Source organism: Austrofundulus limnaeus, unplaced genomic scaffold (genome assembly GCF_001266775.1).
Source record: "Austrofundulus limnaeus strain Quisiro unplaced genomic scaffold, Austrofundulus_limnaeus-1.0 Scaffold187, whole genome shotgun sequence".
NCBI classification, from domain to species: Eukaryota; Metazoa; Chordata; class Actinopteri; order Cyprinodontiformes; family Rivulidae; genus Austrofundulus; species Austrofundulus limnaeus.
Window position 1 is genome coordinate 698,528 of NW_013952589.1, and position 12,542 is coordinate 711,069.

A 12,542-nucleotide genomic window follows, 5' to 3' on the forward strand; every position below is an offset into this window, starting at 1 on the left:
GTTTAGTAAATCAGTCTCAAAACAAGATCAAAAAGAAGTTTTGGCTGATATAAGATTTTAAAACTTGGTGAGATGGACAGTTTTTGCAGTGTGGTGATGGAAGCACCATAATGAGCACTTTTAGCTGGAAAAGCATTGATGTGCCACGATTCAGTAGGAGTTGTTGTGCAAGAAAGTTATTTTTCCAATTATCTGTTTTGATAAGGCRTTGTGTGTTAATTATTCCTCAAGAAGATAAGGAAGATAAAGAAAAWGTTGATTCTTACTTTCTTTGCGTAAAAGGAAGGGAAATTCTCTCTAACGTAAGATGCAGGTTTTGTTTTTTCTTCAAGGATGCTTAAACAAAAACACTGCGCAGATTTCTCAGCTTCTTTGTTTTATCTAATCTGTTAGCCTTTTGTAACGGGTTTAAAACACTGGTGCAGCGGTGCTCTTGGAAACAGAGCAGAAACTGTTGGACGAAGACGTTTTGTTGCCAAGAGGAAACCGCTCTGGATGGGTCTAAAACAGGAGAACCTAATAGGGAGTAATGCAATAAAAGCCAAGCCCATGCAGTGGTAGTTAATCTCCTAAATCCCTCATTAAATCTTTGCCACGGATGGGTTTAGAGAAAGGCAGAAGGGCAGCACGTGTATATGCCCAGTGCCCCATCTGGGGCTAATCAATTAAAAGAATAAACAAAAAAAAAAACTCAATCTGAGACACAAATGTTCTGCGTTTGAGATTAACACTACCAGGCCACTTTAATCCCCTCAGTGACCAATCTGGGGCTGTTTCCTCCCGTCAGCAGAGATTAAATAAAAAAAAAAAAGAAAAGAAAAAGGTCCGAAGAGTTGGAGCCTTTTGGAGACTAAATTAATGACGAAACAGATTAACTATGGGTGAAAGAGTGTGAAGTTTTCCAACCCTCTGGCTTAAAAACCTGTTTGACAAGCGAGAGCGAGAAAAATGTTTTCCGAATTTTAGAAACTTTGATAAGATTGTTAAATTTGATACGTTTCAGCAAATATTTGTATCCCTTGTTTTCAAAGGGTTTTTATAACAAAAAAAAAATAAGTCTGAACAAGCTTTAGTACTTTTGGGAACTGTTTTATTTACAAGAAAGTGAGTCAAAACCATAAACTTTAAATTTGCAGAGAACACCTAAAAGTTTGCAAACATGTTTCTGTGGAACTTTATGGCAAATGTGATGCATTTCCTGCTTGTTCTTTTTTTTCTGTCTTTCAGCACAACGAGCTTTAAAAAAACAGCTTCATATCATGTTTTAACAAATCTGAACATTTGTAAAGCAAATTATCTCTAATGTCTGTAAAGTGCAGGTAGAAAACGTAAGGGCTGCTGTTCCAGTTTTCATCCAATCAGGTTGTTGAAGTGCTCAAATTAAAGTTTTCAAAGTTGCTGTTTTAACCACATCATCTTTTCAGTTCAGAGGAAAATCCCTGAACTAAAGAAACTAAATTAAACCTGTGCGTTGGTGTCTAAAAGAACTTTAAGAAATCAAGTTGTAAATACAAAATTAGCTGTTTACTATATGTTTATGTGCTTATTTTTCCTTTATAAAAGCTTTTATAAACTGTTATGTTATCTTTTTGGCGGAAGTGTCTAAAAAAGGCAGATGTAAAACGTTTGTTTCTGAGTTGGGGAATTTTAAGGGGAAATTTGGGTTCAAAGGCTGCTGGTAATGCTTCCTTCTGCCAGTCTCTGAGTGCAGTTTGAGCTGTAATGAGTGTCATAAAGCGCTGCACGCTGATGAAAGTGACAGGTCAACAGAGCTGATGATGGCTGTGGAGCTTTTAGATATGGAGGAGGGCGGGCGAGAAACGAGGAGCAGCGCACGCCGTCATGTGAGCTGCGTTAGCTCGGCTTGTTGTTTACGCACTGGATCCGTGCCGGAGCCACAGTGAGACGTCATGAGGGGGTGTGTGTGTGTGTGTGTGTGCAGCGGCTGGGGGTGGGCAGGGGGGGTGGCACAGTCGGGCCGGCGGTTGTGGAGACCGTCACAGCCTTTGTGCTGCAGCCTCAGAGCTCTGCAAACACACACACGCATGAGCTCAAACAGGAGCTGTGTGTTTTCATTTTCTCTGGATTTCAGCGCTGTTTGAGAAGAAACAGAGTCTGCTCTCTGATTAATTTTGTTGTTTTTTCCTGTAACATCGGGATGGCTTTCTCACCGTATCGAGGGATAACAGTATTTGCTGCTCTTTTGGTTGTTTTTTCCTGTAACATCGGGATGGCTTTCTCACCGTATCGAGGGATAACAGTATTTGCTGCTCTTTTGGGGACTGGTTTGAAAGTTAAGAGGGGGAACCGAAGCTTGGAGCTGTCCTGGGTCTCCTGGCCTTGCTGTGTGACCGTGGCGTGCCTCGGCACTAATGTTGATGAAAGTTACTGTTGATGTGAATACATGACTAAGGAGGACCACAAGGCAARTGATAAACATGCTCTGTTGTTGGAAGGGAGGTTTTGTTATCTTTGTGACCTGGATTATACAAACTCAAGTTTGATTGTGTTTTCTTGATTTTTACAAGATTCTTGCATTTGTTGGATTTTAATGATGCAGTAAAATAAGCAGAACGTGTTTACAGCGTCTTTTTGTAGCACCTGCATATTTTCTCTGCTGTAAAATAATAAAAGCTCTGCAGGAACAGGATGAGCATATTATAATTAGGTATTTGCAGATTTTTTGATAACACGGCATTAATTCAGATTATTGATTGTGTGCATTAATGCGCAGTGGCTTTTAGGTGATGTGTTTTTAATTTCTTCAGAAAGTTGCAATCTAAAAAATGAAAGGATGGAGATCTGATCAGGAATACATTTATATAATCAGTGCTCTTTAAAGTGAGAAATAAAGCACTTTTTTATTTAATATGGTTATTGAAGCATCACATCTCACCTGAAATACAAGAAAGGAAGTAATCTGAGATTTCATGGATATAAAGTAAAACTGATGTGGCTGTTAAAACAGCTCCTGACATGTTGGAACTGTACGGATGAATTAAAAATCAAGTCATACAGTCTGCAGTGTAACAGAAGTTATATTAAGTAAAACTTTAAGTAGTTAAGTTCAGTATATCAAAAAACTGCAGCAGTTCTTCTGTTCTTTAAAGAAATAGTGTGATGAAATGTAATTTGGACAATTTATTAAAGTCAATTTATTCATTTTTGTCTAAACGATTATTAAGCATGTAATACACAATAGCAGATGTCCAGTGTTGTAAAGTCATAAACTATCCTTCATTTCTTCATATTTTACTTCCAAGGAGCTATAATTTTTAAAAAAGTGTTTTTAATTATTAGTTATTTTAATTATTTTTAAAGGTTTTCTTTTGCATTTGATGCCTTTCACTCATTTTTTTTGGTCCATTTTCAGAGGAATCTATTTATTTTTGTTAAACCCGTGGCCAGGGGATGCAACAGCCACCCCTAAAAAATATTGCCTTCTGCTGGCTCCACTCGGCACGACGGTTCCATCTTCTTGAATCCCAAAAGTGCATTTTTAGTTTCCTCTATTTATTCTTTTAAATGATGGGGAAAAAATGACTGAGTTTGACAGACAGAAAAAAGAGTTTTAGTTCCATCACAGTGATTCGTATTAAATGATAACTTGAAATGACCAGCTGAAGAACGATCCATCTCTCTCCTCTTTGCTGTATTCTTTAGGGCGTGACTTTCTGTTTATCTCTGCAAACTGTTTATTTCTTTATTTATTTTGTATCCTGACATTTTTTTTTCTTTTGCACTCCACAAAGCTTGTTTAAAATAATATGTGGAAGTTTGACCCTTTGGAAGATATTTAAAAAAAAAATCACAAGGACAATGAAAACGTTTACGAATACTACACATAAAATTCCTTCTTAAGAAAAGGAGAATTCTAACAAAAACACTGGGAAAAGGAAGACGATTGCCTCAGTTGTGTGGTTCAGTGGTTCCCAAAGGTGTACTTGGGGTTATTAGTCTCTGTGACTTTTTATGTGGGTGGAAAGCTGCAGTGTTTGGGAATCACTGAGTTATTGGTTTCTCTAAAAGGGGGGAACTCACCTTTGCTCATCAGGTCTAACAGGCTAATGCTGATTTGCTTATCAGTTATGTTTTTACCTCAGGATCTGAATGCAGCTGTGTCAGTTAATATGGATCATCTGGGTAAAAATATGAAAATCACAAAGCAAACATAAAAACAAAGAAATGAGGGCAGAAAGTCTAAATGAAACTTTTAGGTTGATGGTTTAGAAAACAGAAATAGTATTTGTTTACTGCAAGATTCAAGTCCCTGCTCTATGTGTCATAAATGCATGTTTACAGTCATATTTCCTCTTTTTTCTCTTCTAATTAGCTGCTACGAGGGTTTTTCCCTCCACTTCTGTGTTCGACCACACGCATGTTTTCTAGTCAGGCTAATTTGCTCGTGTCCTTCCAGTTTTTCTGCTTTATCTGACTCTGATTGGTTATGTGATGGAAGTTTTGCTGTGGTAAGCAAATGCATGCAGCAGTCAGCCATGGACTATTACAGAACTGAAGAGGCAGAGGATGGTTTGCGATTACAGGTTTATAACTTTCTCGTTAATATCCTTTTTAAAATGCATTTGACTTTTATAGAGTTTTTGCTTGGGGATATTAAAAAGATTAGTTGAGTTCTTCTTAACACTTGAATTTATTAAGGCTTTGTTTGTTTTTATGTTTTCTTTTGTTATGGTTATTACAGTTGCTGCTTCTCTTCACACGAAACAACCACTTTAAAGAAGCTGTAAATGCTTCATTTCCAGTCAGACTATTTTTTTCTTTTTTTTTTTCAAGGAAGATTTCACCAAGTAGTTGCTTTTTAAACCAAAACCCTCAGTTTTCTGTTGATCCAATGATGGATATCATCTGTTTCGCAGTTATCTGATAAGTCAGAGAGGACTGATTCAGGTCGACTCTTCTCTTGCAGGGCTAACGGGGAACGTGAGGGATGCAGTAAAGAGGAGCTGAGCCTCATCAGGTCAAAGGTCACGCCTGCCGGGAGCAAACGCTGCGAGATGCAGACTCAGGATCAGCCGCTGGCCCTCACTGTAGCACCGCTGCTCTTTTCAACAAATGGAAAAGAAGAAGAGGTGAACACAGGTAAGATCTACTTCATCTATTCTTTACTTTAACTTTGGTCTGTTTTGTTTTTAATGAAGCTGCACTCACCTAAATATAACGTTTTATTTGGAGTTAAAAACGTGACTCACTTTATAATTCTTCCTGCTGTGTTTAAAAATGTTAGAATGACAGGAAACGTACAGTGAAAGCACCTCCACGCTGTATCACCTTATCTTGTTTTGACACATGTCCTCATGTTTTGATTCATTACCGGCTCGTATTCCAGTCACAGTCTGAATCATAAGCATGTAGCTTTTCTCTGGCTGGTAAACACATCCAGTTTGAGCTGAAGGCATTGATTAGAGCGTCTGAAACGACACGGTATCATGTGACGTATGAGGATGTTTTGCACACAGTGCTGCTGAGATTAACAACATTCTTCTGCCAGTCTAGTCGATACCTGCACTGATAGTGTTGAACAAACACACACAAAAATGTTTTCATAATTGTTTTTTTTTTTTTTTTTTTTTGGATTTTTTTTTTTAAGTTTACTTTCATTATTAAAAGTCATTAGTTGAGTTTCAGTTTCCGTTCAGACCAAAGATGAGCTGTTTTTTCCTTGGAAAGTTTTGAACAAGCCAACAAACATTCAAAACAAGTTTTTAGTGTTTTGTAGTCACCCTGTGTATAAAGTATTTAGATGAAGTTTACATAAAACAAAAGTAAATGAGTGCTGCAATTCCTCTTTTATGAGTTTACTAAGATTTACAGTTTTATTTTGTACATGTAAATTCAGTGCTCATAGACAGAATAAATAAAACATTTTAAAATTAAAAATACTGATGCACACACAGGACAGTGTTGTGCGTCTTGAGTCGTTCTTCATTTCTTTATRTTTTGTTTCTGTGTGCAGTCAGACTTTTCTGTTAACTTTAAGTTTTCTTGATCAAAATTTCTTTAGATTTCCTGAAAGTCTTTCATAAAATTTAATGGGATTTTGGTTGTTTTGGTCACTTGGTGTTATTACCTGACCATATTCAGGAAAATGTTTAGTTTTACTGTCAAAGCCTGATCTTTAAATTAAGGCTTAAAAAGTTTCTTAATCTCAAATGATGAAGCTATTGTTGTCAACACAAAACAAGTTTAACATGAATCTTTTGTTATTAGCAGCCTGTAGCAAAGACACAATTTGTTCAATTTTTTTAAACTGAATTATGAAAAACACCAAATGTGTACAGTTTGACACTTAAAGTATTTTAGCTCCAACCAGGTGATTCCTTAAGTGCTACAAACTGAAAACTTGATGTAAATTTTCTGGTTTCTTTTTATTGTCTCTTAAAAACATTACAGATATTGTAAATTATGTAGAAAGTTTGGTGGGTTTTTTTCTCCTCCAACTTTTCTCATTTTGTTAAAATCCTTGTCATGGTCTTGCACAGGGACTAAAAAAATATGTTTAATTAATTTTTTTAAAAAGCAAAGTCCAGAGGAAAAACTGTAAAAGGTCTGTTAATACTTTTAAAAAGTTACAAGGGAGCCTGGCTGCTAAGAAGCTAAATCTTAAGGAATGATGGCTTCCATCTCTCATCTCACACCCCACTAACAACACAAACAAAGATGATGCAAGCGACGTCAATATCAGAAGAGTTGCACCAATTCTATCAGATGATTAGATGATGCATCGTGCATACAGAAGCAACAGCACACACAGTTTGATGCAGCTTCACTTTCTCAGGTAATTATCTGAAGCTTGTGAGATTAGTAAAGTTTGTTTTGGCTGTAGACACAGTTGTGACTGATCTCACATCAGCTGGTCATTAATGATAGTCTTTTTCATGATGATTTACATACAGGACGCAGAGTCGCAGCTTCAAGCATAGTTGTGGTAAAACAGCTTTAGAAATAAGTCTGTGTTTACAATCACAATGAAAACATTAGATTAATTTACCTTCTGGTGGGAGTTATAGTCTATATTTGCAGCTTTACCTGTTTAACATTGTTGCTTTTTTAAATGTCACATCCTGCATATTTTTTGACTCAAGCCTTTTCTTTCTAACCCCACTAAGCCTCGTAAACATCTGACTTTTGTCTCTGCAGTGGTCATGAGTATTTAGCTTTACAGCTTATGTGAAATGTTCTGTTTTCCTCTGTGTTCATGGAGGATTTTGTATGTTTGCAGCCTTTTCTGTCTTTTTGAGTAACTTGATTAAGCTCTAAAATGTTTGAGCAAAGAGTTGGTGACAAATAATATTTATTTTTATATAACTTTCTGGTATTTACTCACCAGTTTGTGATGCATTCATGACATAGTTAATGTTAACAAGATACGTTTTACAAAGATATCCTAATCACCACATACTATTTGGCAACATACTGATTTCCTCTATAGAAAACACAAAGCTCTCATTCAGTTTTGCTCTTTGTTCTGCACTTCCTCCAGCCCCAAGCAATAAACTTGCTAAGTTTTAAAATAGACCAAATAAAAAAACATTAAAAAAAAGAAAGAGACCGTTCACTTTAAGCAGTCATGCTTTTTTTAAACTAAAGAAAAGGTTTACATTTGTTGAAATTCAGCATTTTGTGAACCTTCAACTTTCACACAACAGGAGGAGTAGAAGAATCTGAGGAACAGCAGGTGTGTGTGTCTGCATTCATGAGACAAAGCGAACATCATTTACCTCCCGTCTCCTCTTGTTAAACTGAACAGCCTCATGCTGGAGTCTCCAGAGATACAACAGACTCACAACAGTGAAAAACAACAGACACACGATGCTTTAAATGTGTCAGTCTCCCACAGGCAAAGTGAACAAATCTTAGCATCAGGAGGAACATTAGTGACGTTATGTAACGTTATGTAGCCTGCTGTGCGCTCAGACGAGTCCTATAAATAATTCCCTGTGAGTTCAGCGCTTATCAGCTGCATTTATGTGTGCTAAACTGTGAATTAAAATCACCCTAAGCGGATTTGATTAGAAATTAATTATTTAATGATGATGTTTGTTTAGATGCAGAGTCCATGGAAGAGGAGTTCATCTGGGAGGAGTACATGGAGGAGACGGGAGCAGACGCCGCCCCTCACACCACTTTCAAACACGTACGATCACCACTCTTGATTCTGATCCTTTAAACACAGTCTTGCAGAAAAGTATGACGTGAGAGCCTTTAACAACACATTAGAACGTGCTGTGTGAACACCTTTAATGCACTCTGTTCGCTCTTTGTTTCCTCGTGATGTAAGTTGTTGAAGATATTTGTTTTAAAAACACAAATGTTTTTAGTGACGCAGGAAAGCGTACAAAACATGCAGTGATGCAAAAAAAAACACTCCTTTGGCAGGTGGTTTTGTGCTTTTATTAGATTTTTTAAAATTATTTATGTAAAACTAAATGTAAAAATAGTAAGTGAAGTCCTGATTTCTTGGGGGAATGCAAGGATGCATATATTTTGCTAGAATCGACTTTCAGTTTCATATTTTTTTGCTCTTGATTAATTGTATCAAATATATTTGCAGTCTTAATAAAAATTGCATGTTATATATGTAAAAAATATAACCACTGCAAACCCAAGTATTGTACAATAAAGATTTGCTTTTGCTTGTTATTCCAACCATAGGGGGTTTTGGTTTGCTTGTTTATTTTAATACATTTTGACCTCTATCTGCAGTACAGTTTAAAATTTAATAAATCTCAATTCTGTCTTTTCAGGTATTTCCAGTAACATATTTAGTCTGTAAAATGTTAGTGAGACACTTTTACATAATTAAGTGTACAAGTTATTTATTGATGTCAGAATCTTGTCTAGAAGCTGGTAAAAAAAAACATTTCTATGAACATCTAAGACAGTTAAAACTACAAACAGTTTAGGATAAAACTATGAAAATAAAATTGGTTTTAAATTTTGCCAAGTCAGAGTTGTCTTACTTGTGTTAAACAGGAGGCATAATGTGTTTTTTTTTTTTGTTTTTATTGTTTTATTATCACTACTTTTATTACATAGGGTTCTGCATGTTGTATTCATGATTAAACACAGCAAAATAAACTATTTCAAAGGTAGGAGATCTTTGTAATACTTGGTTTATTTACATAATGACTTTAATTTCAACCCCTGTGCTGCTGGTCTGCATTAACTGTGGCACCCGGAGCAATTTAGTTGAATAGCCTTGATATACAGTATTTTTAAACCATGATAGGATTTAACATTATTATGTTTAACTGTTGATAGAAAAAATATATTTATATTGAAATTGCTTCTTTTTTATCTTTGAGTTTGTTTAGTTGATTTTTGTATTACAGATTCACAACATCTTTTTTAATTTGTAGTTTGTGCTAATCTGTAAAACACTTTTAAATGTTTTAATCTTCATGATTGACTTACCCCAGGAATGGCAGCTGACTGTTATGTAATGCACATGATGGTACATTTTATGTCCTTTCAGTCCTTATTGTACATTTTCTTATGCCTTTGTATGAGACAGTTTGACTAGTAAATTTTCCAAACGTTCCCCCTTTACCAAATAAGTATAAAGCTTTGCTTCAATTACAAAACGGGGGCAGATTGGTGCATCTATTTGTTCTTGGATATGAGGTTTTTATCCATTAGATAATGGTGTGTTTGACCGACAAAGCAGATGCCAGCTCCAATGAGGCTCTCAGCGGCCCGGGCTGTAGAGGTGGAAACGTTTTTGCTGTTTGATTTTAAAAAGCAATGAGTGTAATGGGGGCAGGATCAGAATCTGCGGGGTTTATGAGTCCTGATGTTGGACGAACTGTCTGAGTGGTGATTTGAGGTCTCTGGGGACGCTAAATTGCCTTGTTGGTAAGTGGATTGAGAGAYAGAAAAACGGAACACGAATTCCCCAGGAAAATGTGATTTAGTGATGTGCTGCCCTCGTTTCTCTCTCTCTCTCTCTCCCTCCTTGGACAAATTGAAACAATGATTTCGTGCACACACAACCCCACACACTCAGGCAGACTTAGCTGCTGAGGCTGCCCTCTTACATAACCCAACCAGAGAGGAATACAGCACACTTGCATTGTTGCAGCAGGAAGTCCCAGGACCAACTGTATTGTGTTTATTTCTAAGATGTTGCCTTATTCATTCAGTTGTGTTAGTGAGTAATGAATGTGAACATCCTGTTAGGCTCCTAAGAACTGAGTACAGCCCGGAACTATCATAAACTAAAACCTACATTAAAAGAAAAAAATCAGTTAATATTTTTATTTACTTATATTGAGGGACAGCTTTAAATATAAATGTTTAGAATTGAATCAGCTGAAGCAAAAATAATGATGTCCAGTGGGGTCAATTAAACAAAACTAAATTAAAGCTGCTTTTATGAAGCAATGAAGAGCGTGTTTGCTGCTAGGCTGTTCACACAAATCTCTCTGTTGTTTTCAAAATGAAATCATCATATTTTCCAAAGTAAATCACTAAAACTATTGTTTACACGGGCTGTCTTACTTCCCACTAAATTTTATCTTTGTGTGTAAAACTTTCAGAGTTTCCCCTGAAACATTTTCCTTGTTTATAAATGTAAGCATTTTTGCTCATGACTCGTTCACGGTCATCTTTGCTTAGCAGGAATTTGACCTTTTGCTTCAGTCTTTTGCTTTCTAGTTCTGCATTTGAAGCAGTTTAGGGGAAAAAAACATTAAATGAAATTTGTTTTATGGTCAACTTTCGATTTTAACACATCAAACTGCACTGCAGACAGATGTAAGCTAAAAAATGAGCCTAAAAATGTAAAAAAAAAAAAAAAAAAGCTTACATTTGCATTTAAATTGTTTACTATTATAAAAGCTTCAACTGCAAAATAAAAAACTGATCTCAACATTTTATTGTCTTCTTGTTGCACCGAACCTTGTTATAAACATGATGTATTCCTTTATTGTCCCGTGTAGGTGGAAATCAGCCTTCAGAGCAGCTTCCAGCCAGGTATGAAGCTAGAGGTGGCCAATAAGAGCAACCCAGAGACGTACTGGGTGGCCACCATCATCACCACATGTGGCCAGCTGCTGCTGCTGCGCTACAGCGGCTACRGCGACGACCGCAAGGCAGACTTTTGGTGTGACATCATGACAGCAGAGCTGCACCCCGTGGGCTGGTGCGCCCAGAACAAGAAGACGCTGATGCCCCCCGAAGGTAGGAAGAACCCCTTGAATCTGTGGTGTCAAACTGCAGTCCTCGAGGGTCTCTATCCTGCATGTTTTAGAGGTTTTCCTGCTCCAACACACCTGATTTGGATGATAGGTTGTTAACAGGCTTCAGCAGAATTTGAAGAGTTAATTCAGTCACAGGTGTGTTGGAGCAGTGACACCCCCGCATCCTCTTTTCTTGTGCACAAAACATACTAATCTAATGTGATGTTTCGTTAGACTTCAGAGAAAGAGCAGGAACTTATTTTTTTTTGCTGCCATACTTGTGACACCTAAAGTCTGCTTTAAACCATCAGCAAAGCCTTGGTTCTTCTGTATGTCCCTACTATTAATYGTAATCTCACAGTTGTGGTTTTCCTAATCAAGCTGATTTAACAAAAACTTTGCAGTTTGGGTGAATTCATCTAGATACGGTGTTTTGAAGGTACTCGTTAGCAGAAAAGTGACCATCAATGAGAAAGTTAAACAGACTCAAGTCTGTCCACATCAGGCAAAAACAACAGTGGACGGAGTACAACAATATTTTGCTCAAGTATAAGTACTGTTGCTGTGATAAGCTGAAACCAGTAAAACCAAAAAGTAAAGTTAAAGTAGAGTAAAAGTTCCTGTTTTAACAGCAGATTGGATCTTTCATGTGAAGCATTAAAATATAACATTTTTAAAAAACATGAGCTAACTTTTATTTACCTCTTGTTTGTTCTGTCGTCAAGATGTTTACAAAATATTATCATCCAAATGAAAACAAGGCACCTGGATTATAAAAGTCCATGATTTATYCCAGATACTGATATTAATATCACAATGCCAATGTCTTTAAAATAATGTTCAGCTTTAGAAAACACAATATTCTGTAAATATCTCAAACTAATAGTCCTTAATTTCAGGTTTTACGTTTAGCTGCATTTCTTTTGCATCTCAGTCTTTCTTGGGGTTTCTGGCTCATTATTCACTGCAGTTATTTCAAGATCATAATTTATTTATCCTGTTAATTTATTTTTCCCTATTTTCTATTTATTCAGCACCAAGTTGGGTTTACAGTATAGGCACACTACAGAATGTGTCAAAACAAACTTTAGTAAAGGTAAATCTGAAGGTTTTCAAAGTAATTAAAGTACAAAGGTACAAAAAAAAACAGGTATATTTTTGCTATTACATTTCTAACATTACACTGTTTAGCAAAAGTCTTCCATTCAAATTGTAAATATTACTTTAATATCAGGGAAGTTTTAGAAATTTAAAATATGAAGGTATTAAACCAAGAAATTAAAACATTTAATTTTTATTTCTTTTTTTTAAATTCTCATTAAATTTGTGCAAAGTTTGGAC

General features: G+C 36.1%; 1 protein-coding gene across 3 annotated transcripts in view; it reads left to right on the forward strand.

The window, feature by feature from the left end:
• Window positions 1-12,542, forward strand: part of sfmbt2 (Scm like with four mbt domains 2) — a gene marked incomplete in the record, with an annotated part of 54,418 nt that overhangs the window by 1,958 nt on the left and 39,918 nt on the right. For 2 of the 3 annotated variants that reach the window (XM_014018230.1, XM_014018231.1), the window contains 4 exon segments: window positions 4,513-4,544; window positions 4,928-5,100; window positions 8,067-8,155; window positions 10,962-11,202. In XM_014018230.1, the coding sequence (XP_013873684.1) occupies window positions 4,528-4,544; window positions 4,928-5,100; window positions 8,067-8,155; window positions 10,962-11,202 (520 nt within the window). 3 annotated transcript variants of the gene reach the window in all.